The sequence below is a fragment of the Gopherus flavomarginatus genome, chromosome 11, assembly GCF_025201925.1.
Source record: "Gopherus flavomarginatus isolate rGopFla2 chromosome 11, rGopFla2.mat.asm, whole genome shotgun sequence".
Classification (NCBI taxonomy): Eukaryota; Metazoa; Chordata; order Testudines; family Testudinidae; genus Gopherus; species Gopherus flavomarginatus.
In genome coordinates, this window is record NC_066627.1 from 1,222,560 (window position 1) to 1,239,709 (window position 17,150).

At 44.2% G+C, this 17,150-nt stretch overlaps 1 protein-coding gene across 5 annotated transcripts in view; it reads left to right on the forward strand.

Moving 5' to 3' along the window:
• The window catches only part of LOC127031397 (Ig heavy chain Mem5-like), a 135,584-nt gene extending 118,662 nt beyond the window's left edge, over positions 1 to 16,922 (forward strand). For 2 of the 5 annotated variants that reach the window (XM_050918169.1, XM_050918171.1), the window contains exons 3-7: positions 5,171 to 5,228; positions 11,825 to 12,115; positions 13,518 to 13,580; positions 15,549 to 15,665; positions 16,148 to 16,922. In XM_050918169.1, the coding sequence (XP_050774126.1) occupies positions 5,171 to 5,228; positions 11,825 to 12,115; positions 13,518 to 13,580; positions 15,549 to 15,664 (528 nt within the window). In that variant the 3' untranslated portion in view covers position 15,665; positions 16,148 to 16,922. Of the gene's footprint in view, positions 1 to 4,033; positions 4,101 to 4,655; positions 4,705 to 5,170; positions 5,229 to 11,824; positions 12,116 to 13,517; positions 13,581 to 15,548; positions 15,666 to 16,147 lie in introns of all 5 variants that reach the window. The other 3 variants (XM_050918172.1, XM_050918168.1, XM_050918167.1) reach the window with 2 other exon arrangements.
• The last annotated feature ends 228 nt before the right edge of the window (positions 16,923 to 17,150 follow it).

Consider the following 17,150-nt stretch of genomic DNA (forward strand, 5'->3'; position numbering starts at 1 on the left):
CCAGGGCAGAAAATTACTGTTGGTGACATTGAAATGCCAATAGTTATCCTTGGAGACCCAGCCTACCCCTTACTCCCGCGGCTCATGAAGCCGTCCACAGGCAGCCGGACAGCAGTGAGGAGCAGTTCAACCCTAGGCTGAGCAAGTGCAGAATACTGGTAGGATGTGCCTTTGGATGTCTAAAGAGGAGCTGTAGCAGTTTACTCACTGGGTTAGAGCTCAGCAAAAGCGATATTCCCATTGTTGTTGCTGCTCGCTGTGTGCTCCATAATATCTGTGAGAGTAAGCGGGGACAGTTTCTGGTGGGATAGGGGGTTGAGGCAGATCACCTGGCTGCCAATTATGAGCAGCCAGACACCAGGGCAATAAGAAGAGCACATCGAGGTGCACTGTGTCTCTAAGAGGCTTTGAAAACCAATTTCATGAATGATCCAACACTGATGTGACAGTTCTGAGTGTTGTTCCTTACCAACCTGCCTCCTTTTTTGCATGTACTGCCCTGTAAACTAAACTCCCACCAACCGCTGTGTGCACAGTGAATAAAGAGCCTCTTGACCTCAATTCATGCATTTTTATTATGCTGAAAAACACTGAACAGAGACAGCACCAAATAGCAATGACAACCGGGTAAGGGCCTGGTAAGAGAGGGAGGAAGGGGCAAGGACACATAGCTTATTACAACTGCACTGTCTAGCAATCACAGCTGTGGGAATGAGAGCTTTCTGCTCCATGAACCATCCTCTGGAGTTGAGTTCAAGGGATAATGGAACTCCCCCCACACACACATTCTAGGACGTCTAGGAGAGGAGGATATGGAGTTTGGTGAGGAGGGCATCATTGGGTGCAGTGGGACTCTAAGGTCTAGCTGCCTTTCCTGCACCTGAACCAGATGCCTCAACATATCTGTTTGCTCCCCGATAACCTTCAACATCTCCTTTTGCATGTTACACTCTTGTTCCTGCTTGGTTTCCTGCTTTCTTGGTCAGTGCACATGCTCTCTGAGAGTGTGAGCCTCCATGCATGGAGCTGGGCTCTGTCAGCCTCGGAGGAATGCATCAAATCACAGAACATGTCTTCCCTTGTCCACTTTTTTTGCCTTCTAATCTGAGACAGCCTTTGTGCTGGAGTGGAGGAAACACCCACAGACAAGGTTGCAGCTGCAAGGAAAACAAACAAACAAACCACAAGGGTAGCCTTACAGAACATGCATTGTTGAAAACAGAAGGTTAACTCTTGCAATGAATGAAACACTTCACAACAGTAAATACATTCCCTGAGGTACTCAGCCACATTTTGTCTTTTAAAAGAAGAGCCTGCCAGTAAGGTACAACACACGGCAGACCACTGGGCAGCAGATTTTGGTTTGCAGGCAGGCATGGTGAGCACACACGAAAGGGTAGGCGGTGTCAGGACACACACGGGGATATTTTTTGGTGTGGAAACTCTTGGCACATAAACAGGTTTTTCTGGGGAGCATGCTTTGCATGTGTACCTCAAATTAAACGGTAACCACAATTGCATTTAACCCCGGTAGTGTTATTACAAGTGTGCACTCACCAGAAATGCCTTTCCTGCCATCACAGTCCTGCACCAGTGGATCCTGGGAGGGGATTAGCTCCAGAATTAGGAAAAGGTCATGACTGTCAGAGACAATGAATCCTCCACTTGCCTGCTGTGCATTCGCCTACTCCTCCTCCTCTTCCTCAACAACAAAGTCCTCCTCATTGCTGCCCATGGCCGTCTGGGTCCCCTGGGAGGTATCCACGGAGAGTGTTGGTGTACCAGTGAGGTCCTTGCCTAGAATCCCATGCAGCTGCTCATAGAAGCGGCATGTCTGTGGCTCCACACCGGAGTGACTGGTTGCCTCCCTTGTCTTCTGGTAGGCTTGCCTGAGATCCTTTATTTTCACACGATACTGCTGTGTGTCCCTGGTGTAGCCTTTTCCCCCATGCCCTGTGCAGTTTTGGCATAGATGTCAGCATTTATTCCGCTGGTTCAGAGCTCTGCCTGCACAGACTCTTCTCCCCAGGCAGCAATCAGATCCAGTGTCTCCTGTTCACTCCATGTTGGAGCACATTTACTGCCTTGGGCAGGATGGTGTGCATCCGGTGTGCATTTGGGCAGGATGGTGTGCATTTAATTCCATCAAGGACATCCTCAAAGGAAAAATCGACAAGACCACACATACAAATATCTTCAATTCAACAGGAATGTGCTGGTGAGCTCTCCACGCTGATCAAACAGGAAATGAAATTTGAAATTTCCCGGGGCTTTTCTTGTGTACCTAGCTGAAGTGCAGAGGAGTTGAAAATGCTGTCCAGAGTGGCCACGTTGGAGCACTCTGGGACACCTCCCGGATGCCAATCCCATTGAATTACACAGAATTGTGTCAACCCGACCTCTAATTTGACCTGGAAAGGCCAGCACTAGTGCTACTCCTCTCACCAAGGTGGAGTACAGGCATCGATTTTAGAAACCCTTTAGGTCAGGGGAAAGGGCTCAGGAGTGTAGACAGGCACATTATAAATTCGACTCAACACAGGGAATGTTGATCTAATGCTGTAGGGTAGACCAGGCCATAATCTCACTGACTTTAATGAAACACTGGCTCCCAAGGGCCACATTTTCAAAGGTATATTGGCATAAAGTTGCAGATAGGTGCCCAATTGTGATCCGTGTGCTGAGCTTGATGAGTCATCTGAGGTAACTACCTACCAGTTCTAAGGGTCCAGCTAATCCACAAGCTAGGGTCTAACTAAGTGACCCCCAAGGCAGGCTCCTCGTGAAAGCAGCCAGCACAGTCTGCTTGGTGTTGCTACTTTGTTGAGATGTGTCCAGATGTGCCTGGTAGTTCTGATGGACTGCTCCTGCTCCAGCCAAAGCCATTCAACAGGCTGCACTGTCACTAATGGGATTTTCAAACAGTGCCTAAGAAGGTTCAGGGCCAGATTTTTAAAGGTATTTAGGCACCTAGTGAGATTTCCAAAAGCATCTATGTGCGTAATTCTCATTGAAAATCAATGAGTTTTAGGCGCCTAGATGCTTTTGAAAATCTCACCAGGCACCTAAATACCTTTACAAATTTGGCCTTAAGTCCCTCACTCCCATGTATTCCAAAAACAGTTAGGCTTAGGCTGACCAGATAGGAAGTGTGAAAAATCGGGACGGGGGTGGGAGGTAATAGGAGCCTATATAAGAAAAAGCCCCCCAAAGTGGGGCTGTCCCTATAAAATCGGGACATCTGGTCACCCGAGTTGGGCTCCTAAGCTACTTAGCACCTTATAAAAATCCCACTAGGTGCCTATCTGTACCTATAAGTGCATAAATACCTTTGTTAATCTGTCTCCAAATCCCTTAGGTAGGTTTGAAAATCTCAGCCTCTGTGTTTAACTTACTTAGGCTCCTTTGAAAATGCCAGTCTAGAACTCAAGCTTTGGGCTCTCCTACCCAGTTTGAAAATATTGGCCCCGTCTTCATGTTGCCAAGGTTGGAATGAAGCTGTGGTAAGCAACTGCTTTCATTTCCTTGGAACAGTCCTTGAGAAATCACATGACTGCATGCACTCTCATAGCTCTGTACAGTAAGAAAGAAGAGGGATTATTGTAATGAGGTGTAGCACTGTGTTGGGGGGATATACGACCACAGTGACACAAACTCCATAGAGTGCCATACAAAAACCTGCAGATGCAAGAACAGCAATATTTTGTAGGGGAAAATACACTAATCTGAAATTTCAGAGAAGGTAACTACAGTACTTTTTATTCTTTTTCTCTCTATTTCCATGTAACCCCAAAGAAACATTTTGAACAATATCCTAAGAGCTGGAAAGAAGGTTTAGCTCAGAAGCATCTTCTGGAACAAAGTCTTTGGAATCATTCAACTACACAATGATTTTTTCTGTTTTTTGGCAGAAATAGGACATGGTACACACTTCCGGGCTCTGGATAATGTGTCTTGTAAGGATAAAGTCCTGTTTTTAGTCCTCTGTCTTGGCATGTCCACAGAGGTCCTGTAGAGACCTATTCTTCAGCAGGCTACAAACAATGTGGATACAGATAAACTCATCTTCGGAAAAGGGACCACTGTCACAGTAGAACCTAGTAAGTACAAAGCTCTGTATGTTTAAAATTACACTAGAAGGGAAGGGGAGCACTGCTACATGGTTCCACACAGAAAGGATTTTGCTTTCTGGGGTTTGTGAGGATTTTCTTGCCAGCTAAGGACTCAGCTCTGGATGCTCAGATGCATTGCACAGCTCCATTGGACCTAATGGTCCAGAGTCCCCACTTATGTAAACCAGCATCACTCCATAGGAGGCAAAGGGCCAGATCCCTCCCTGGTGTAAATTGGATGTGGCTCTATTGGAATAAGTGGACCCGATCCCTAGCTGGTGCATATCTGCATAGCCACAGTGGAGCCAGTGGTCTGGATCCTTAGCTCATATATATTGGTGTAGCGCTGCTGAACCAATGGAGTTACACTGATATACACTAGCTCAGGACCTGATAATCTGGGCCAGATTTGGTGTCAAAGTGCCTCAGCGCCACTAAACGTCAGTGGATTTGCACAGTTTTAGGTCCATTCAGAACGCAGGCCCCAGGGTTGAATGCTGATGTTCTAGGGAGGTTTTGCGATGGCTCTGTAACTCTGTGGAGTATGAGAAACTGATTTTCGGGAAAGGCACCAAAGTGACCGTGGAACCAAGTAAGTAATTCATCCTCAAAAAACAGCATGACTGTTTTCCATGTTCCTGAAATAATGGCTTAATAACCTGGGGCTGAAGATTTGAAAACTGCTTAAACAATTGGGATGTCCAAGTTCCTTTAAAATGAATGGGAATTGGATGTACAAATTGCGTGGATGATTGGGAAAATGTCGCCCAAGAAGTTTAAGGTTTTTTTTAGAAAAGTAATTAAAGTTTTCAGAGAGGGTTGAAATATGGGGTGGATCAATGGGACAACTTTATAGCTGGTTGCTGGATTTCTTTGTCTCTAGTTCCTTGGGTGTAAACTGAAGAGATTGGATTAGGTGGTGGTTGTTGGTTTTTGTTTTGGAAAGTGAAGCTTTAAGTTAAAGGGAAAAGATCTGGGGTTTCTGAGCCAGTTCATGGAGTTCCAAAATTCCTCTGAGCGAGATGGAACATGTAAGTTTTTGTAGGGCCCATTTGAAGTGTGTTAACACATTGCCCTTGATCTTTGGGAAAGGCACTCAGCTGAGAGTTGAACAAGGTAAGTATTTCTCAGGTATATTTTTGAGCTTTTAGGGAAGAGTATAGTGGTGGAAAGGGTGATTTTATTGTTCATAAATATCCTGCTCTATCTAGAAACTCACAGCAGAACAGTCCTAGGTTGATTATGGGTAAAATTTTCAAAAGCAGGCAAGGCTTAGATGCTCAAAAGTCTTATGTACCTAATTTCCATTGAAATCACATAGACACTTAATGATTGTCAGTCAGTCACATGGACTTTCAATGAGGCTTCAGCTCCTGAGGTCCAGATTTAATTGTATTTAGGTGACTACCTCTGTCAAAAGGTGCCTAGTAAGATTTTTCAAAAGCACCTAGATAGCTAACTCCCACCAAAATCAATGCATCTCGAAATGTTTGAAATCCCCACCAAGTGCCTATCTGCCTCTTGAAATACCTATAAAACCTGCCTAAATTAACCTAAATACCTTTACAAATCTAGATTGTGGGTGCTTTTGAAAATGTTACCCTTGAAAACCCAATTCCCATGAAAATGACATGATCTGGGTGTCCAAACCCGGTAGGCAACGTTATATGTTTTCAACTTTTTGCATGCTCCATGAAGGAGAATTCCAAAAAATGCTGAAGGAAGATAGGAGCACTGTTCCCTCGGCACTTTTGAGAAGCCTCTTCTCCATGAACATAGCACAGAAAGCATTCAGTCATACTTACAGTTGTATTTTTAAAAAGTTGTTTGGTGGGTGGGTTAAGGAATAGTGGGGTATAGGGAGAAGCCAAAAATTCTGTGTGATTTTTTGTATTTTTAACTATCTTGTTTCATATTGATTTGTTTTTTGAGAAACTGTTAAAAGAAGTGATAAAAATTGCCTTGAGGTGGGAGGTACAAGTGATTGCGTTCATTAATGACTCTAGAAAATGTGTATACCATTTGGGTCCTTGCTGCTGTTAAACCCCAGCAGAGTGAATTCCTAGCATGGAAATATCTGCTAGTCCAGCTCCAACACAACCAGAGGGGCCAGATCTCCAGCGTGTCAATCAAGAGAAATCAGTGAGGCCAAATGCTCACCTGGTGTAAATGGATGTAGCTCATTGAAGTCAGTTGGACCAACTCCCCAGATCCCCAAGCCCTGGGCCAGATCAGCAGCTGATGTAAATTGACATAACTCCAGAGAAGTCACTGGGACGGGGAGCTCAGGTTGTGTAACTTGCCAAAGCGCTGTCGATTTTACAGAGCCTCGGATTACAAATCCAGAAGGGGTCATTGTGATCATTTAATCTGACCTCCTGTGTATCACCGGCGCAGAATTTCCCCCAAATAATTCCCATGGAATATCTCTTAAAGAAACCTCCCATCCTGACTTCAAATTGCCAGTGCTGGAAAATCCCTTGGTAAACTGTCCCACTGGTTAATTGCCCTCGGTGTTAAAATATGCCCCTTATTTCCAATCTGATTTCATCTAGGTTCAACTTCCAGCCATTGGATCATGTTAAACTGCTCTCTGCTACACTGAAAACCCATGATCAAATATTTGTTTCCTATGTAGATGCCTATAAACTGTGATCAGATCACCCCTCAGCCAGCTCTGGGTTAAGATAAACAGGTTGAGCTCCCTGAGTCTATCACTATAAGGCAGGTTTTCTAACCCTTTAACCATTCTCCTGGCTCCTCTCTGACCCCTCTCCAATTTATCAACATCCTTCTTGAACTGTGAGCACCAGAGCTGGGCACAGGATTCCGGCAGAGGTTAAAATCAGCTCTCTGCTCCTATTGCATGTTCCCCCTTTGTGCCCAGGGTGGCATTGCCCTTCTGATCTCCTTAACAGAGCTGTGCCAGCTTGCACCACCCACGAATCTGTCCCAGTGAAGTTGTCCCAGCAGCGTAGCTGGCCGGCAGCTCAGCGCTTCGATGGTGCCAGGGGTCAGAAAACGCCCTCCCGGTGCTGTGGCAGGAGAAAGCAGCGCGGCTGTCCGGGTCTCTGCGCAGCTGGGTTCCCGCAGCCGGGGGAGCGCACCAAAGGGGGCTAGCCAGGCACCCCGTTTTTGTACTGCCGCGTGTAACGGTGCCACAACAGCTCTTCTCTTCGGCAGCGGGACCCGGCTCACGGTGGAACCCGGTACGTAGCTGTTGTGTTTTAACGGCTCCGAATCATCACTGCCTGGGGCTAAGACGTTTTCCTATTCGGGGGGCTAGAGGGAGGCTCCTAGGCATCTACGGGGCGATTTTTAAAAGTGCTGCGCGTCCAGCCGCTGCCCCCGTAGAGCCCAGCGCTCCTCAGGCCAGTCCCAAAGACGGAGCCGTTGTGTGTTCAGGAAAGAAGCCGCTTATCGAGCCATCTAAACACGGATTCAGGAGCCTAGGGTTGGGCGCCCGAACCTTGGCCTGTGTGTTACGCTGGGGCTTTCCAAAGGAGCCTAGGTGAGTTAGGTGCCCACGTCCCACTGATTTCAGCACCTAGTTCTCTGGGGCACCTTTGAAAATCCCCGCGTTAAATCTAATCCTGAATCCTCACCCTGCGCTGAGCTTGGGCAAGTCCCAAATGCGATTCAGTTTCTCCATCTGTGAACTGAGGCTTTGTAACCGTATCTCCGTGGCAAAGCTCTCGGAGATTTGTGTATGGGAAGCCCTGTGTGAGAGCGAGGCATCATTAGTGACCATTCTTGGTGGAGAACTCACCCCCCGAGCCGACCAGAGTGTGTTGAGGCGGGGGTGGAGAACGGAGAGAACTGCTGTGTCAAAAGATTTTCCTTGCAAATAATTTAAGACTTGGGATGCTGAAAATTTCTCTCAATTGGGAGAGATTGTTCCTTAGGGTTGACATTTTCAAAGCCTCTTAGTGGATTTGGATGCTAAATTAACAGGAATTATCCCAAGTCTTTGAGAACCTCAGCTTGGTGGATACTTTATTTCCCATCAAGGGTTTTAGCCCGGTGTGAAATATCAGGGAGTATTTGTCAAACTTAAAAATATCTCCCTGAATGATCGCATTTCCTCAGTAGCGATGGAAGGTTCGTACACAGCCATTTCCCCTTTGTTAGGAGAGGAACTAACTCACTTCAAGGGGAATGGAAGAGCAATTGGTCTGAGCGAGGTGTGTGCTAGAGACATGCTGCAAATGCCCGACGCAGGGCAGGGACTCGGTGTGAGAATTTAGCAGTTCGTTTCTCACTGTGAAACTCACGTTTGGAAATGGGACTAAACTCACAGTCCAGGCAGGTGAGTGGTGGCAAAACAAGTTGGAAGGCTTTTCATAAACTGATAGTGAAGGCTGGGGTTTTGCACGGAGCCTAAGGGACTTAGGCACCCAGATCTCATTGAATTTCAAAGGGAATCTGACACCTAAAACCTCATAGGTCCTTTGAAAATTCCAGCTTTGGGGCAAGCTAGTGATACCCTGATGTTCATGGATCCCTTACTCCGCAGGACGCCCCATTGATTTTAACAGGGCCACGCACAGACTGAAAAGCTTCTCAATGAGAGTAAAGTTCTCAGAATTTGGCCCCTAGATTCCAGAATGTAATCCAGAAATTCACAGATTTCAGAGAACTCTCCAATCAGGTTTTTTTGAAGAGCCTTGTCACACTGTGTGCAAAGTGCTGATTCTTTAATATTTGGGAAAGGCACAACTTTGGCTGTGGAACCAAGTAAGTCTTGTATCTCTCTCACTCTTCAGTCTGCATCTTTTCCCTGCACTAAATTCACTTTTTTTTTTCAAAAGAGAGAGAGAAATAAAGTAACAATTCCTTCCCTGGTTGTTCTGGCACTACAAAGAAGTACAAAGATAACCAGTTCCCCCCCCCCTAAAAACGTTTCATTCCCATTGTTATTTCCATTTTTTCCTTTGCACTGGAGAAGAATGTTCTCCAGGATGAATGAAAAGCAGGCCCACTAATAAATAGTTTCACCAAAATTTTCACCAACTTTTTTTAAAACTTGAAAATAAACTTTTCCCCCAAAATCTGTTATGTTCAAAACCTGTCAGCTGTCAGGTTTTTTTTGTTGTAATTTTGAAGGATACATTTAATCATTTTTAAAATTGAGATTTTGATTGACATTTTTCCTTTCATGAAAACTGCATTTTTTGATTCTATGAGTCATTTTTATAGTCCTTTTGATAAAGTTATTGCTAAAAGTTAAAAGAAATCTTCCTGGGGAAAAAAGGAAGGGCATTTCCAAGCCAGGAAAATGGAGACACATTTGAAACAAATGTCCTTCTTTCCACTGGCACGATTGAGGCCGAGAAGTGGTTACAATTAGCTGAATTTTCAGACTGAAGTGATCTGAGAGGCTTCCTTTAGAGTAGGATTTAAGACAAACTATGCAGTTATCTGACTGGAGAGAAAGTGCTTGGTTTGGAAAGCTACCGCCGTGACTTTTGGAAGTGGTATTAAGCTTTTGGCTGAGCCCAGTAAGGAACCGCTGGGTTGTATTGTCTATAGTGTTTGATTCCCATAGCATAAGCCGAAGGGATGTGTAGCGTCTCCATTTCACTGGTGCGAATCAGGCTTCCTCTGAAGTCACTCTTAGAGCAGCCTCTTGAGTTCTGTGTCTGGCCCTGCAGCACTGTGCATGGGAGACCAGAGCTCTGACTTTTGGCAAAGGCACCAGGCTTTCTGTTGAGCCCAGTAAGTATCAATTTTGTTACCTCTGATATGTCAGTTGGCTGCATTGCTAGGGGTTCTCAGCTGGTGCAAACCAGCACAGCTCTGCCTACAGTGCAGCCACGCTGGTTCTAGGTCATGCGGGAGTTTGACCCGCTGTTTCCAGTGCCTAGATAATGGGGTATGCAGAGCCAGATTATCCCCTCCTAAATCCAGAGTGACACCGTTAAAGTGAATCGTGTTCCCACGGTGGAAGTGCGGGGAGAGTCTGGCTTTGATAACTTCTGTGACAATCAGTGGAGATAGGAGGTTGGTTTGACTAGGTCTTAGAATGCATTTTGCACTGAGGTCCTGAGGGATCCGTTTGCACTGTCGGGTTTGTCTCACAGGGGCGGCCTGCCAGTTAGTCTGCACAATACAGAGATCACGGTACGGGACTGTCAATAGGATAGGGCAGAGAAGAGCTGTCGTGTGTACCTGTTATTTTTATTGTAAGTTAAATGAACAAATTATCACGGAGACCCAACACAAGTGGAAAAGCAGCACATCCCCTAATCATGCAGAACTGACTCGCGATTGTGGGTATTAGCTCGCTCTGGCTGGTGTAAACTGAAATACTTCCCACTGAATTTAGTGCTGATGTTGATTTACACCAGTGGGGGATTTGGCCCTTTGATCGAATAAAGCTCTCAGGTCAGTTACACTACCCCATTGAATCCCATTGATCTGTGGCTGATTGACGCCAGATGGTGTTTGGTCCCACTGACTCCAAGGCAAAGCAATGTGAATTTATGTCAGATGCAACCCGGGTTTTCTTCATACTTACATAATTGTCACCATACACCACACCTCAGAAAACCCTGGCGATGAGCAGTTAAATTTCAGGCACTGGCAGTGCCCCTGTATCCCTCAGCCATTCCACATTAACTAGGTTTTCTGGATATTCACGGTAATGAAACATTTTGAGACACCAGCATGAACTGGTCTGATGACATCAGCTTTGCTTGCCTTTAAAGTGCCCATAACAACACTTCTCCAGAGAGGGTTGTGTTCCTTGGTCCTCTCACACGGGGGGTAGGGGGGAACGCATTTAAGAGGTGCAGAAAGAGTTGAAAGATATGGTTATAGCTCTTAGTAGAATTGCAAAAGCCTCTGTGGAACTTGGGAATTGTAAATGACTAAAGGATTTTTGTTTTTTTCCACTGTTACTAGGAGTGGTACTTTAATCCTGAAGTAGAGCCATGATTTCTGGTGCATTCCTTGTAGAGGCAGGAGTAAAAGAAAGCAGGATCGGTCACCCACCGACTGAACTTTCTTTATACTGTTATTGCGATGGTTATGTGTTTTGGCCACATCAAAAAGCCGTGGAACACAAAGAACCTTCCCGTGGGTGCATTTATAATTTCAGAACAGGTGCTAAAATGGCGCCAATGCAGGATTAAATTATGCTGATAAGTTTGATGCTATAGGTGCGTGGAGTTTGCTAATGTTAAGGCCCCTTTGTTAAAGAATGAAGTTCTCACTCACACAGGAGAGGCTGCTGATGCATGTGAGTTCTCACCAATATAAGTAAGTGTTAAGGACATAGGGAACCTGGGAATTGTTTTTGATGTTCATACATGTCCACTCTTGAGTTTTCAGGCTGGGTTTTTCAGTGTGCGACTCCTTTAGTCTCCTTTGAAAATCACAGCCATAGTTCCCATCTCTCTCCTCGTCTCTGTCTTCTGATATTTCCAGCAAGGACCCCAGCTAGTGAAGGTTGCACCTAGAATTACCGTCTTTAAAAAATACCTCAGGTGATATTTTCTCTAATTACCATCGGCAGGGCCTGTATCCAAACCAGCAATTTGGAGATGTAGTGTTCTATATCCCATTACCATATCCAAAACTGAGGTGCATCTGACCCAGAGGCGAGAGACTCCATATTCCATGACTTTATTCTATGATCCTTAACCTAACTCTCCCTCCCTTTAGAATTTAATCTAATTACATTATAAACATCAATTATTTGTTCTCAGAAAATCCAGAGCATTCCCCTCCATCTGTCTTTGTTGTGAAATCGGAAAAGCCAAAACCAAGCGATGGCAACAAGTTGACAGCGGCTTGTTTAGTTAAGGATTTCTACCCCAAGAATGTACAAGTAAGCATGAGTCAAGAGAAAGACCTTGTCTACAAATCGAAAGAAGGAATTCTCTCTTCGAATGGGAAATACAGCATGATCCAGGTGGTCAAGGTAGAACCCAATGAAGAAGTGGACTGCTATGTTACACATGAGGGAAAAACCTATAATCAAACAAAGGCTCAATCAGGTACAGTTATATGGTCCAAATGTGAATTTCATCATCGCTTTCCAGCTGCACCTCATTTCATGGTGCGTCATAGTCCTAAACTCAAGGACACCCATCCCTACCCAGAAATGTTCCAATGAACCATAGAGCCTGGGGGGCAGATGTCCAGTGGTGTTTCAGTGCCCAGAGACACACAGAGGTGCACGGAAGGGCTTTCTCCTTCCTAACCCATTTAGAGCCAGATTTTTAATGGTACTTAGGCTCCCAGTGGGCGTTAGGCACTTAGCTGTTTTTGAAAAGTCCAACTAGGTGCCTAAAAATCTCACCCTCAGTGACATTTTAAACAGCATCTAAAAGCCTAACACCCATTAATCACATCAGGCTCCCGAATGCCTCTTTAGTCACCTTTGTAAATCTAACCCTGGATGGGAAACGTGTCAAACCCTATGTTTCTGTGCTGAAAAGTGACCGTTTAAGAATATGAAAAAAATTCTGCATTTAATGTTTCATGAATAATGGTGTGAGATTTTAATCAAAGTTTTTAAGGAAACATTCTCGACAATATTATTGAAATGAGTGGTTGGAATTTTCAGTAATGTAAAGCTGGATTTTAGCTAAACAAAAATTTTGGAAACTATTTGGATTATATTTTTGATTTAAAAAAACCATGATAAAATCTGAAAAAATATTGCTTGGCTCAGTTTTGAACTTAGCAATGAAACTAACTTCAAAAGGTAACTTTTTCTTGGTGAAACTAGTGTTACATTTTTCAGGTGGTGCTAGTTGAAAGTATTTCTATTAGGGCTTAGATTTTCACAGCCACCTCATGGATTTGGATGTTGAATTTTCATTTACATAAATGGGAATTGGGACTTCAAATCTCAATCTTAACTTGTGATCCATCTCACATAAAGTCTCCTATTGGCATCAGTGAGACTTGGATTAGGTGTTTAATGGAAAAAGCACTTTGTTAGATCAAATTAATTAGGACTTTTCAAATATTTTGTTTCAAAACCTTTTCTTGGTGGAAAATAGGACCTTTTAAGTATGTATTTTTACAGAAAGTGTCAGCTTTTTGAGAATATTTTTTATTTTTAGTCAGAAAAAAAAGATTTTCCCCTCAAAAAGGCTTTTGTTCTGGGCTGTTTTTAGCTGAATTCTTTTTTTCAGTCTTCATCTAAACCTTTGGGACAGAATTGTTTGGGTTTTGGTTGCTGAACACCAAAATGCATTTTTTTTGGACAAAATTTCTACTTTTTCTGTGGGGGAAAAATAAAAAAAAATAGGACCAATTCAAAAGTTAATTTCAACCTGATTTTCAAACATTTCCATTCACTCATTACTGGGTGTGGGGATGTTGTATTTATCGTTTGTTTCAGAACTGTTTTAATTGAGCTATATTTTCATTTTTCTCTTTCAACAGCTCCCACCCCGGCCCCAATCAATAACACTCAAGTGTGTGAATCTTCAAATTCCACGGTCGAAGGTTAGTTACCAAACATAGAATGAAAGATAATAAAGGGCCAGTGGGATTATGTTTGTTTGAGGAGGTGGATTCAATGCGGATATTTGAAAATGGAATTTCTCAGTTGAAAAATGATGTGTAACTTTTGACTATTTATGGAACACTGGCAGTTTGGAATTTCTCTTTCCACGCAGCAGCGCTGGTCACCAACAAACGTTATTCATTAGGCCCTCCCTGCCAAATTCAGGGTCATGAAAAACACATCAGGGACTGTGAAATCTCATCTCCCCCCATGACATCTGGGAGGGGTAGGGCAGGGAGCGCTTACCCTTTGCCAGGCTCCAGATGCTAGTCCTGACCATTTTGGGGAGGGATAGAACTTCGTTTCCCCCCACAGGGACCATTCCCAGGGCTGAGTCAGACCCATCTCCCAGACCCTCTCACAGCTACAGGAAGCTCCCCAGCTGCTGGCTGGGAGCCCAGCTCTGAAGGCAGCACTGCCACCTCCAGCAGTGCAGAAATGGAGGTGGTAATACCATGACCTCCCCTACAATTGCCTTGCAACTCCCCCGCCCCCCCAGCCCACTTTTGAGTCTGGAGCCTCACGGTTGCAACGCTGTGAAACTGACAAAAATGGAGGTGAATTTGGGAGGTCCCTTGTTATGCGTGGAGTCACTCTGCCTGGGGTGGCTCACAACCATGAGGTCCTCTCTCTGGGCAGACTGTCAAAAACAGGGCAGACTCCCCAAACCGGTGGTGTGCTTTAGAATAAGATTTCACCAACTCAGCACCAAATGTGAACTCCTGGATCACGGAACCAGACTTACCATGGAGTCACAGACAGTCCCCTTTCCACGCTCCAGTCTATCTTGCCACCCATTCAAAAGGACTTAGTCACTTACACCAAAAATCACACCACGCTCAGGTTGCTTCCAGGCCCAAGAAACCAGTCACTTACCCCTAGAACAATCGGTGCCATAGATCTTACACCAAAGACAAGGCCTGTAGCCAATCCTGTAATAAACTATCAAAAGGTTTATTAACTAGGACAAAGGAATAAGAGACTTCCCTACAGGCTAAAGCAAGCAAACATCATTGAGTTACCGGCTAATCGCAAGAGTGGCAGAGTTGTAGTGATCTGTCAATTCAAAGTGTTTTCAGGGCAGGCCAAGGAGGCAGAACTCTCTGCCCTTCAGAATTTAAACAGCTAAAAAGACGGAAAATTATCCTGTGGACTTGTTTTATTTCCTTCATTCAGCTTCTAAGCCCACATGACCAACTTCCTTGCAAGTAGCATTTCCCAGGTGCCATAGGGCCACTACACAATCCTTTGTATTGCAGTGGTTCTTGGTGTCCCAGTTGAGAGTGATGGTGCATCTGGATGGGCAGGGGGGATGTGGGAGGGGAATGAGTCTTCTGCCTGAAGTCGTAAGTTCAGAGCAAATATTTTTAAAGTTATAAAGCAAAACTTACATCTTTTCTGCAGCCATGACAAGTGAGACTGATGCATTCAGCACCTCACAAGCATCCGAGAGAGTGTAAATCCTAGAGACATTCTTAGAAGACTGATACCTATTTTGAGCAAAACTAACGAATAGGTGACCTGGTCTGGTCTCCAGCTATGAGTTTGTCAGTTCTTAGCTAATGCCTGCAGCCTGGGCAAGAACTGACGTCTTGCCTGCCAGGGCCACACACGGGCTGAATACAAATGAAATCCACAGTCTAGATAAAATAAAGGAATGATACTTTGTCTGTGCAAAGTGTCTCTGTCTTCTCTGGCTCTAGATTACTGTATTTTTCTTTAATTACTTGTAATTGTTTAATTCAATCTTGTGCTAACTCTCTTTCTAAAATGTCTCTTTGCTTTCTTTCTTTCTTTCTTTCTTTCTTTCTTTCTTTTCTACAATTTTAAATGAGGTGTTTCCCACTTCCTGCTGATATAACACCATTCGATCCAAGACGTTCCCTCCCTCCTTTTTTTCCCCACAGAGCCAAACATGGAAAAAGTGAACATGCTGTCAGTGACTGTGCTGGGCCTGCGAGTTCTGCTTGCCAAAAGCATCGCCTTTAACATGCTCATGACGGTCAAGTTGTTCATTTTCTGAGGTAGGAACTCTTACTATCATAGTGTCCATTTTGGGGCTTGTGGGGTCATTGTTAGTGATTTTCAAAGGACTTTATGGGTGTTTTGAGATACACAATCCCATTGAAAGCCAATGGGAGTCAATGAGCCAAATTTCCAGCTGGTATAATTCAGCTGTAACTCCACTGGAATCAATGGACCAGATCCCCACCAGGTATAAATTCTCTGCACACTCACTGGTTCCATTTGTGGATGCAGATTCTCAGCAGCCTTCAGAAAGGAAGGCCGTGGTCAGGAGCCCAGAATGAGAGGTTTTGTTTGGAAATGTTGGCCTATGATGCCCAAAGTCACACAGAAAGCCTGGGAACCCAGCACAGATCTCCTGAGTCAGAATCTGGGACATTAGCCATTACAGATCATCACCAGAGCGTAGACACCAGAGTGCTGGTCCTAGTGAAATGAACAGTGTCCAGAATGTCTAACCACAGATCTATCATTTTCATAGGTTGTGACGAGTGAACCAGCAACGGGCAGAAAACAGGAGACAAGGACCAGTGCCAGTGACTTCAGTTGGGACAGATTCACAACTGGTGTAAATCAGTATTACGCTATTGAAGTGAGTTGGAACGAATCCCCAACTGGTGTAAATGGACTGTAGCACCTTTGGAGTCAGTGGGCCACATCCCAACTGCTGTCAATCGGCGACTTCAATATGTCTAGACCAATTATCACCTTCTCCGGATTTGTCCCCAGATCTTCTTTTCCATGTTTTATATTATCCAGTTTTTTCTGTTCCCCTTTCCTTTCATTGCTAGTTAGTTGTGACTCTTAACTGTCTTATCACAAGACAGCAAGTACTTGTATTCTTCTTCAGTCTTCTGTTTAATAGGACTATTTAGCCAGAAGTTTCCCTACCAAGGTATTACACTTAGGCTTCCAAATCCCTTAGGCAGCTTTGCAAAATCTCAGTTTGAATTTCTCACTATATAAAATTACTGTTTTATTGCTTAGAAAATCCATTCATAGCTGAAGCATTTTATCATTTTAGTGTAGAAAATTTATGCCTGGTCTGTCACTGGTATAAATTGGTACAACTCCATTGACTTCAACAGAGCTATGCTGATATATACCAGCTGAGGACTTGGTGACATATATACTCACATTATTTTTAATAGCTAGTAATTCCACCTTGGAGATCTGTGCATTTATATGGAACTGATGGTTGTAGCTTGCTGTGCTTACTACTGAAATAATAAAGGTGATTGTGCAAAAGGAAAGAACGACCTTTTCTTTTATCTTCGATCTTCAGTGATCCTGAATTTATTCTAGTCATAAATGTGTGGCTGGGTCTGAGCTAATCTCCAAGGATTTTATTCAATGGCCCCTGAAGTCCAGAAATCCAGGGGTTACCGCCATGACTTTCTGTGAATTGAGTTCATCTGTCCGTGGACTTGTTGCAAGAAAAACACTGCACAAAACTGTTCCCACTTTCATCATTAAGAGTCGGA